This window comes from Cyprinodon tularosa, unplaced genomic scaffold, assembly GCF_016077235.1.
Source record: "Cyprinodon tularosa strain WSP-4 unplaced genomic scaffold, ASM1607723v1 ctg438, whole genome shotgun sequence".
Taxonomy (NCBI): Eukaryota; Metazoa; Chordata; class Actinopteri; order Cyprinodontiformes; family Cyprinodontidae; genus Cyprinodon; species Cyprinodon tularosa.
The window spans coordinates 118,680-130,617 of NW_024039161.1; the positions used below are offsets into that span (position 1 = coordinate 118,680).

At 36.4% G+C, this 11,938-nt stretch overlaps 1 protein-coding gene across 1 annotated transcript in view; it reads left to right on the top strand.

Moving 5' to 3' along the window:
* Positions 1–9,374, top strand: part of LOC119792977 (phospholipid-transporting ATPase ABCA1-like) — a 114,740-nt gene extending 105,366 nt beyond the window's left edge. The window contains exon 19 of the mRNA XM_038299861.1: positions 8,188–9,374. Coding sequence (XP_038155789.1) covers positions 8,188–8,316 — 129 coding nt within the window. The 3' untranslated portion in view covers positions 8,317–9,374. The remainder of the gene's footprint in view (positions 1–8,187) is intronic.
* The last annotated feature ends 2,564 nt before the right edge of the window (positions 9,375–11,938 follow it).

Below are 11,938 nucleotides of genomic sequence, written 5' to 3' on the forward strand. Positions count from 1 at the left end.
ATATGAGTGTTGTTAACATGATCCCCATATGCTTGTAATTAGGGATGCATGGCATCTTTCAGAGAATTATTGCCATTGAATGCCCTTTTTTTTAGCATTAATTTGTTCACTCAGTAAAATATTTTAAACCTGTTGATTAAAAAAAAAGTAATTAATAAACTGTATGAGTTTGAATCAAATAACGCTTCAATTTCAGCCTAGCTTCTAACCTTGAATATTTATCTGAACGTTTGAGTCAGCCGCCCCAGTTTCTGCACCAGTCAATGTTTACCAGATAAGAGGCAGTAAATAAATCATACTTAAACTAGCAGGTCGGGGTATTAAAGCACGGAGGGGCCTGAGGTAGAGAGCTTTGCAGAGACCCAGACAGTCACCTTTCAGCTGGTGATTTATATAGCAAAGCTTTGACCTGTAGTGTAACACCCATCTTGAACTACAATTAATATTGATCAACACAGCCTACAGCTGAGGTGTTGATACTGATTGTCTGGATGGTGCAGTGCGTATCTGAAAGGAGAAATGTGACTGTTTGGTCTTTCAAAGGAAAATATGGCTAAAAACATCTTAATGTTAACGTGTGGAAAATGTTTCAAATTTGTCCCCAAAGTCAGAAGTGCATCTTTTCTATCTGCATCATAGATAAATGCTGGTAAACACTAAGTTTGCTGTTTTCAGTCATATTTAGACCTTCAAACAATTGTAACTTAAGATACATAGACAGATAAGAATGTGGGGCTATTAACAGAGAGAGAAGAGACCAAAAACAGGAACATTGTTTGTTTTGCAAGATCATAATGCAAATTATAGTCCCTTTTCTCTGCAGTCCCGGCATTAATCGATCTTTTAGGGTGAGCTCAAATCAGTCAATTGAGGTTATACAGATGTCTGATTAACATGGCTGCTTCCCCTGGGGTTTTCCAGTCATCGTCCATTTTCAGGGAAAGGTCCAGGATAGACCCAGAAATCGCTGAGGGGACTGTGAATCTGTTCTGGCCCAGAAACTACGTATTGTCTATGGAAACCAGGGATAGTTTTGCTGAGGTGTGGGATGGGAGTTTGCCTCCAAAGCTTGTTATCTGAGTGATCCAATCTTAGCTAAGTAAAAGATCAAATGGATGGACTGATTAATAGTGGTGGTTTCATCTGAGGAACTTACCATTACTGGATTTTCTGCTAATCTTGGGAAAACATTAAAAATATAGAATTTTTAGTGTTCCAGCTATATCAAATGATATATGTCTGTATTTAAAATGATGGATTCATTATTTATAAATTTAGTCGAATACAGAAAAATAATTAGATGTTTGGTAAGCTTGTACTTGCTGATATGATGTAGTTAGAAGAGGCAGTGCCACACTCAATGGGGGATGTGATGTGCCAGTCACTGTAAAACAGTTAACGAATTAATTTTAAACAAACAAATTTATAATTGCTAAATTACCCAATTTTAGCGCAATGCCAGATCTAGCTGCTAGTTACAAAACACTTATACAGTTTTTTTTTTCCTAGACCTTCATCTTAACTCTTAGATTTCCAGCCTACATTTAAAGATCCAGCATGTTTTATGACAGAGTGGCTGAGGTCTTAAAATGTTATATGAGAGCCACTTTGCTTTGCTAAGGGTTTTCTGTTACCTGCTGAGGTTTTGCTCTTTGTCTTTTGCAACGTCAATGAAATTGAGGTGGATCTTGAGCCTATACTTCATACTATGGACAAACACTAAAATGTCTAGTTTGTTCTAAATCTTCTGCCATCAGTAGCAGCTTTCCCACAGAACAATTTGTTTTTTAACTTTGATAAGCTTTTTTCACTGATCCAGTCACCGGTCAGGATAAATCGAGAATAAATAATTATATGATTCTCATCAACAGTTTTACACACTGAAAAAAAGATAATTTTGATCAACCCAAAAAAAAGATGACTGCAATTTTGTACACCAAATATATAACATAACTTATTTTTTCAATACAGTAAAAACCAAATCTCTGTCATTCCATATAAATATAAATTTACTCTCGAATATGATAGTGACAAAAATGTAAAATTCTATTTATTTCAAAGAATAAACAGACATTTGGTCCAACTGTATCTATTGACCACATGATTATTGATTTTTAAGATGCTAAAGAAACTGAAATATCTCATAGTTCTATTCTGAAACTAAGTAGACTGCATTAGTTGTAAAGAAAACCTTGCTAATGGTATTGCAGTGCCAGCCACTCCTATTTTAAATTAGTCAGGTGATGAGGTCACATTCACGTGAGTTACAGCATGTGAAAGGATAAACCCCCATTGACAATATAGTTTTACTCAGCAACTAATTGCTTCAGTTCATTTTTTTCCATGATAAGGGATTTTCAATTCCATGTAAAGTGAAATTATTGGTTTCAAACCACAAATACAGTTTTTGAATTGGAATTTCATCACATTTTAAGTTGACATTTTCTTCTTTCATTGCATATACACTCACCGGCCACTTAATTAGGTACCCCATGCTAGTAACGGGTTGGACCCCCTTTTGCCTTAAGAACTGCCTCAATTCTTCGTGGCATAGATTCAACAAGTTGCTGGAAGCATTCCTCAGGGAGTTTGGTCCATATTGACATGATGGCATCACACAGTTGCCGCAGATTTGTCGGCTGCACATCCATGATGCGAATCTCCCGTTCCACCACATCCCAAAGATGCTCTATTGGATTGAGATCTGGTGACTGTGGAGGCCATTTGAGTACAGTGAACTCATTGTCATGTTCAAGAAACCAGTCTGAGAGGATTCCAGCTTTATGACATGGCGCATTATCCTGCTGAAAGTAGCCATCAGAAGTTGGGTACATTGTGGTCATAAAGGGATGGACATGGTCAGCAACAATACTCAGGAAGGCTGTGGCATTGCAACGATGCTCAATTGGTACCAAGGGGCCCAAAGAGTGCCAAGAAAATATTCCCCACACCATGACACCACCACCACCAGCCTGAACCGTTGATACAAGGCAGGATGGATCCATGCTTTCATGTTGTAGACGCCAAATTCTGACCCTACCGTCCAATTTCGATGAGCTTGTATAAATTGTAGCCTCAGTTTCCTGTTCTTAGCTGAAAGGAGTGGCACCCGCTGTGGTCTTCTGCTGCTGTAGCCCATCTGCCTCAAAGTTCGACGTACTGTGCGTTCAGAGATGCTCTTCTGCCCACCTTGGTTGTAACGGGTGGTTATTTGAGTCACTGTTGCCCTTCTATCAGCTCGAACCAGTCTGGCCATTCTCCTCTGACCTCTGGCATCAACAAGGCATTTCTGCCCACAGAACTGCCGCTCACTGGATGTTTTTTCTTTTTCGGACCATTCTCTGTAAACCCTAGAGATGGTTGTGCGTGAAAATCCCAGTAGATCAGCAGTTTCTGAAATACTCAGACCAGCCCTTCTGGCACCAACAATCATGCCACGTTCAAAATCACTCAAAGCACCTTTCTTCCCCATACTGATGCTCGGTTTGAACTGCAGGAGATTGTCTTGACCATGTCTACATGCCTAAATGCACTGAGTTGCCACCATGTGATTGGCTGCTTAGAAATTAAGTGTTAACGAGCAGTTGGACGGGTGTACCCAATAAAGTGGCCGGTGAGTGTATAAAAAGGCATCAAAGGACACAGCATATATCTGTGCCGATGAGTGTATGTTCTAGACTTAATGTGACATATTGATTTCCTCACTTAGTGGTAAACCTGACAATAAAAAATAAACCCAATGATGTTTATAAACTGGCATGTTAAATGTGTTTTTTTTTTCATTGTCCAGAGTTTGTCAGAGTTTTGGCAAACAAAATCACACAATATGACAAAAACACATATAATAATCTACCTAGAACTTTATATGAATGCATCACAGGCAGATTATGTGGGTGATCACACATCTCTAACATAATTCTTTGTCTTACTGCAAGATGTCCTTTGTTATGCAACAGAGGTTAATTGTGGAAATGATGTCCTTCCTTCCTTGTTATGCCTCAGTGGTCTCCAAATCAACACCTGAATTTACCCTCTGTAATGTAATTAATACCTGTATCCATCTGTTATTACAGAAATGCCACTCAGTAGCACTGGTGCATGACGTTCCTGCCATCCGTGGATGCTTGGCTAAATACAGAACGTGAACATGAGGGAACAATATTGACTCCTTACAGCACAAGTTGAATTTGGCTTGTTTATTTTTAATGCTCAGTCAAAGAGCTGCACTGTTCAAGGCCTTTCAAACTATTGGTCTGATGGAAAGTTAAACACAAACACTACTTGAATATTCTGCTGGATAACTGGGCAGCCTTGAGTGTGAATATCAAATTCAGAGCGTGCCTCAGCATATCAAAGCGGTATCAGCCAACAGCGGGGTCAGAGATGCCCACAGAGATGGGCAGAGAGGGTCTTTGTTGCTTCTGTCTTACTCATTGTCATCTCACAAAAATGCTTTGACAAGCCTGACCTTGATGGCCAATGCAGTTGAGATGACGTTATTGGTGCAAACAGTGCTTGAGTTGTGGATGTAGCTTATTCTCATAGCCTGGTGCAGACCATGCACCCTTAAAGTAGTAGTATAAAGAAATTGTAAAACCTGAATGACAGATGAGTTCAATACTGCCATGGGGTTTGCTATCAGTCCTAGTCCAGGCTTAAGAAGATAAGATATAACTTTTTTCTTATGGCAATTATATCACACATAGTAATATTTGCAACATTACATGTGATCCAGAGGTAGATCTTGTGCAATACTAAGCTTCTTCTGAAAATACTCAATTGCATTAGTTTTTATTAAACAGTTTCCATATAAGAAGGCAGGATATGCCTCCCCCATCCTTGATACCCGTTGCAGATATTTAAAAAAGAATTTTAAAATCCACATAGATGTTTTCCCCGCTAAACCACTACTTTATGTAAACTGTTTGTAATGTGATAAAATATGAAAAACATCAAGGGATGTGAATATTATTGATTGACCAATTGATTAGTTTTAAAGAAGTTAGAAGAGAAGGACAACTTTCTCAAACTACTATGTTAAAATTAGTTTGGAGGGTTCAAACTGTTTTCAATTGATGAAAGTTTAGCAACACAGCTGACATGGAGTTAAAAACAACACATGAGTATGGGATATAAGGCCTCTGTATATCCTGGCTGAAGCCACATGTAATCTTAGATGATGATGACAAGAGACAGGCCCCGCCCAGACGGGCCCCACCCAGATGATATGTGTCCGTCATTACCGCCATTAATCAGTTCTTTTGCTCTTCACCTCACTAAGAACTAGTGTTGCACCGATGCCATTTTTTGGCCCAGTTACCTGGCTGTGCAGTATCGGCCAATGCCATACCGATACCATCTGTACCATGTGTGTGTGTATATATGAAGAACTGCATAAGACACAAGTGCACCCTCACAAACAATTACAGGTGATTGGCTCCAGGTACTCAGAGATTCACTTCCATACAGAAAGCCCAAATTCATATCTTCAGGTAACACAGAGTACATGTCAGACTTAATAATACTACTTTAGCGATAGTTTCAAGGTGTTGCTTTATTGTATATCTTGTACCATGTCTTTCAGTTGTGCTGTTCTTTTTTCATCTCGTTGCAGGTGATGAAGCAGACTGAAAATGTTTTGTCATTGTCTCCTTCCTATCTCCTCTTTCTTTCATCTTTTCTCTTTTTTTTTCCTTTTTCTTCTTCTGTTTTTCTGCTCTATTTACATTGCAGTGTCCATATAAACTGTAAAACTCCCTGCATAATTACAATAAAGCAATTTATATGCATGAAACAAGTGGAGCAGTATGGCAATTGCCATACTGCTACACTTGTGAAAGTAAAATCTGTTGGGCTCTTTTTGACAACTATTCTTATTGCCACATTGCCAGACAGGACAAAAAAAAAAAAAAAAAAAGACAAGAGACAGGCCCCGCCCAGACGATATGTGTCCGTTATTACCGCCATCAATCAGTTCTTTTGCTCTTCACCTCACTAAGAACTAGTGTTGCACCTGGCTGTGCAGTATCGGCCGATACTATACCGATACCATCTGTTTGAAATTGATGTGTCTGTGTATATATGAAGAGCTGCATAAGACTTGGATGTAAAATAATGCTGCCTACCTTTGTAAAGCAGGAGCAAGACTAATACAAAGTGAATCCAGTAGAACTTTTTATTACCTACCTGGAATGGGGGACAGTAGTTAAATAAACTTTTGGCTCTCAAAATGGTATCGGTGCCCTATTTGTCGATACCCACCGATACCGATTTTGCCCAATACTGGTATCGGTATCTCTGTTTTGGTGAGCCTACTTGAAATTAGTTCAACAGCTCTTGTAGGAGTTGGCCACTGCTGCCTGCCGGTAAGCGTGCCTGCCTGCAAAGCGCTGAGTTCAAATATAGGCCTACCTATGCTTTGTGGTTCGAGATGAGCACAAAGCAAACAAAAGTGAAGCACTTTTTAAGCAGGATACACAGGGTAGTGATATCCAATACTTGTGTGTTGTACTTATACTGTCCTACTTCGTTCCTCTCCTTCTGGTAATAGTAGTGTATACATAACCTTACATTTCTTGTTGATGTACTTCTCCTTCCGAGCACATGCCAGTTATTTTGTCCAAAATATAAGGACATTTGTTTTAGTTCTCAACTAAAACTTGTGAGCTCTACACTTCAGCAAAGCATTAGAGAGCAAATAAAACATATATGTCTGAGCTATGCACCATGTTTCAAACTGTTCCCTGAAGTAGTGAGCTTCAGCTTCACCACAGCAGCCAAGGTCATGCAACACACCCATACCACATGGTCGAAGATTGAGCTGGCAGCACTGAGCAGAGACACTTGAATCTGATATATTTTCTTTGTTGATACTTGGGCAGAAATAAACAGATTATCCAACAGTATAAAACGGATTGTCGAAAAGTAATCTTGCAACAAGAAAATAATTGACTGAAACACAATTTGTCTCAACTTGTCTCTACCTATTTCTGTAGTTCAAAAAAGTAAAAAAAAAAAACTAAAGTAAAAAACAACAACAACAACAACAACAACAACAAAAAAACACTGGACTTTGTTTCCAACTTTTGTTTTTTAACTTTTTTGGAATGACTGACTTGGGTGACTGAGAATCTTCACCAGCATATTTCTGGAGTTGCTCTTTCATTTTACAAATATTTGTATTTTTCATTTACATATGAAATACATTACATGCATCTATACATTTTCAAACTGAACTGGCACTTTCTCCATAAAAAAACAAACTCTAAACTCAGTAAGAGGAAAATGCCTGCTAATTTGTGCAAAGTAAATTCGTAAAATGGTCTCTGTAAGAAAAGAAATGTCTCATTATAATTCACGTTTATTCAGTTACAAATACCGTTAGAAATATAAAAATGAGGCAATAGGTTTCCAATTGTATTAATTAGTTTACTGAAACAGATCTCTCTCTCTGTCTTCTGGGTTTAATTAAATAAAAGAATATTTTTCGGTCTGTATAATACTGATTTTGTTCTTCTGGTCATTTAAGGGCTGCTAGTTGATATAATTTGTCTCTTACTAGAGCCTGTTTTGTGATAAAGAATCATTTATTTCATAAATTCTGAGTAGTTTCTGATAAACTTGGTCTAGATGGCTTTCTTCTCTTTTTTTTTGTTCCCCAATCCCCATCATTTTAAATGCAGGCTCATAAATCACATGCTTTTACTTTCACACAGCCATTGAAATCCATTTAATGAAAAAGCAATGCTCTTATCATTTTATACGATCCTCTTTGGTGCTTTTGCTCTGCAGAGTAAAAGTTTTTGCGTGCCATTACCGCTGAAGCTGGCCGCGGCAAGTCCAGTGTTTTTATAGCACAATCAAATCCACACAGCTTTTTATGAAAGCCATAGGATTGATTTTTGTCTCATAATAAATTGGCATCACAGAGAGAAGAATGATTGTTTTATTCTCTTTCTCAGCTGGTCAAAGATGTCAAGCTGACATTCACTGTGTGAGACCAGACGTTTGCTTGATGCTTCATGGCCTTTGTACGGCAACTCAATCACATGAATGCTGCCAACTTGATCACTGCTTCTGGCTGTTTTCAAAGCAGGAGGGGGGAGAGAGCAAAATGAAACCGAGAAAGGAGTATTTGCAGGCCTTAAACTAATCTTGATTTTGCTGATTTGTCTTTTGGTATTTCAGGTCTTTGTGAACTTTGCACAGCTCCAGCATGTAGAGGACGAGTCTCAGACCTACAACAATCCAGTCGACATTACGGATGAGCTGACGCTGAAGTCACTGAAGACCTCCCGGGGCGCAGAGAATGTTTAATGGAGAAATGAATGTATTATGTCTGTATTGATTAGCAATATATCTCAAACAAATTTAGATGAGTGTGATTTTCATTGGTAGCAATACAGTAATGGGCTTTTTAGCTACTATCCAGATTATTCTGTAAAATCAAACCAATTTGTAGATAATTATAGAACAAGTCAAATTTATTTTTACTACATTTCACAGTTTACGTATATAAAAGCTAACCTTATTTGTCCACATTTACTTATCAGATTTGCAAACACTTTTCAATGTGTGAATAATTTTATTGGCCCATGTGAATTTTAAATTCCAACAATTTTACAGTAATATTTCCATCAGACTCAGTGAAATCCCACATGTCAACTCTCCAACAGAGAAAGGTTATTTTTGAGAACTGAAGTGTAATGGCTTCAGGATGCATGCAGTGTCACTGTACTGGCAAATTTCCAAACAACTTATAATGGTGCAAGCACTATATGCCATCTACAAACTTTTAAGTAGTTAGAATACACTGAACCAATTCAATGAAAAGCAAAAACCTCAAAAACTAAACAGATTTCCTTACACTATAGATCCTGAGAGTGACTACTGCTCTAGTGTCTTTTTCACCAACTTTTACCTTGCAAGAAGGGCATCCATCAAGATTTAGTTATTAGATTTAACAGTACATTGATTGCTAGCTCCTTTAAAGGTGACAATTTAGATAGAAAAGTCAAAATAAGTCAGAAACAGTTTCTCAACGTTACCTTTTTTAAAAGACATTTTCAGGCTGTTTAGAAGGTATTATCAGTTTAATTTCCACTGTAGAAAAATTAAGTTCACTTAAAAAACATCTTTACTTACTTAAATAAAAGGTAACTGATGGCTGATGGTACTACTGAAAGGTACAGTACACACTAACATGCTGCTTCCAAAACCAAAACGATGCTTCAGTTACTGCTATTAAAGAAAAGAATGAGTGTGTCCCTTTAAAAATAAAAAATCCGGGTTAGTAATCTGGGCTTTCAGTGAATGTTCTGCTTCTTTCTTTATATTTATATCCATTCAAATACATTTTTGAATATTTTCTAGGACTCTCTAAAAAATTAACCCAATTTAAAGAAGTTGTTGGTAGAATTAGCAAATGTCTTTTTTTAAAATGTTTAAATAATGCCAAAGAAGTTTTGCCTTTTTCTTTTTTGCTGCTGTTTTATTTTTTGTTTTAGTTTTTTTTTTACCATGGATATATAATCTTATAAAGGTTCACAAGCTGAAAAAAAAAACAGCAGCGTTTTGTTTTAGGATTTGTTGCTGATCGGTATTTATCTCAGGGTTGGTCTGGTTGCCAGATTATCCTTTATGCCTTGCATCTTGCACATCAGGTAGAAGTTTGAAATATAGAATTATCATTTATTTGTATTTTGTAAAAACACTTTAATGGATGACTATTGCCTAAATGCACTGGACAGCAGCTGTAGCTCTGCACTATATTTACACTGTATTTGCTGACTGGTACTTTAGTGACCTTTTCACATTAGTGCCGAGATATATTGTAATGAATTTTGTCATTATTTGTGCTTTAAACATCATAGTTTTACAAATCTGTAAGACAGATTATCCTCATTTGTTTTTGTGTACAAATAAAAGCTGATTTGTCTCTAACTGTGATCAGCTTGGATTTTTTGTTTTATGAGTCTGTAAGAAAAAAAGTCAAAAAAGAAAAACAACATGCAATGATTTTCTTAACAAAAAAGTTATGCAGAAAATTTAAACTGTCTGTCTCTCATTCTACCCTTGTTCTTGGTATCCTTGTCCTGACTTCCATCCTAATACAGAAAATATAGACTTTAAGCTGATAACACAGTAAATTGAACCTCTACATTTTTATTCATGGGTTTAGCCATCCCTCTCTCTTGTAGATAGAATATGCTTGAAGTATGTATTTTAATCTCTTCACAATTTTGAACAAGGCTAACAATGTTTTGGCAAATAAATTGAAGTAGAACTTTAATAGATAGGAAAAGTCTATGTTTTAAAACTGTATTGTAATACTTTTTTAGCCTAGGTCACTTGCTGCTTAACTAATAATTAATGTACATTATATACTTAGTTTACACCAACATACTATTTGAGATAATAAACAGAAACCTTTAATGTTTTGTTCATTAGGAGCTACCACAAATGTTTGCTAAGCTAGTGTTAAATCTGACTTCTGTTCGCCAAATTATATTTTTCCCTTTATGCTTAACTTCAAAATTAGACAGGTTTGTGTAAACTTAATATAAGGAGATCACCAACTCTCTTAATCAACTTGGATTATTTATTTTCATAGTCTAGCTTCTGTAGGAGCCTAATGTCATATGAGGCAATTGACCCCAAATGAAAGTTTGTGCGAACGAAGAAATTGTATTCAAATCATCTACAGCAGCAAACATACAATCACAAACATAATTCAGTTTTAGTTTAACTAAATCATATTTATTTATAAAATAAAAAAGCATGATCAGCATTCATCACACTTATGCTTAGGAGATTTTATAGCATTTCATAGCATTGCGCAATAATCTTACCCAAACAAGTGACCTGTAAAGAAGCCAAATGGTGAAAATAAGCATCCATGTGGTTGTAAAACATTTCAAAATAAAGGACAAAAAATTCAAAAATGTAAACAGAAAACAGCAATGAGCTTCCATCTTAACAATAGTAATCACACAAAACAATGAAAAAGAACAAGCCCTGGTTTCAAAGATTTAAATGATTGAAAAACCTTTTTATAAGCCTCTGGTAATAGCAGTATTCTGAGCTATCACTGTGAGCTTTGTAGATGACAGACACCAAACACAACTAAACACACTGCTGATGGTGTAAATCAAGATTATAGTTATTGTATGTTGAATCTGATCACAGGAAATATCTCAAAACGCTGTTTATCTCCAGGTGTATCTGCAAATTATATTATTATGCCTTTTATAATGATTTTTAGTAAGTTTTTTTTTTTTTTTCCATCTTTAGCCATTTCTAGGAAACACAACACCGCTTCTACCTAAACAGTATGAATACATGTCGCCATGTTGTTCATACTTTGATGTAGTTTGTTGAATTTTTTTGTGTTGATTTTCAGAATTGATTTAGTTGTCAGCAATCTGACAAAAAATCGATTTCTCCCAAGGATGAACCAGACATGTAGAGGTAGACATTTTTTTGCCTGATATCTCATCAGATTTCTTTTGATTTTTTTTTATGATGTCACACAAAAAATGCAGTGTTTTTAAGGGCCAGGTGTACCTCATTTGAATCAAATGTTGTGAATTTACTTGCTGACAAAGTTGTTTTCAATTTTCTTCAGAACAGAACCCAAAAGAACTTTAGAACTAATATAACGTGTCATTTTTTATGTTGACTTTTTAAAGCTTTGCACACTCCTTTAATAAAGATGCAGATCAAACATCTTTATCAAATACTTATTGTTGGGTTTTGGAACCCCTCTGTTCAACAAAGGTGCACATGATATCTCAAAGAATAGGCAGAGCATACATGTTTTTGTCAAAGATGGTGAATGTGTTGTGGATCCAAACAGAGACTAGAAGGAGGTGGAGATTAGCTTTTGCTGATTTAATAAAGATGCAAAGGCACAGAAGCAAAATTCCAAAAACAAAAT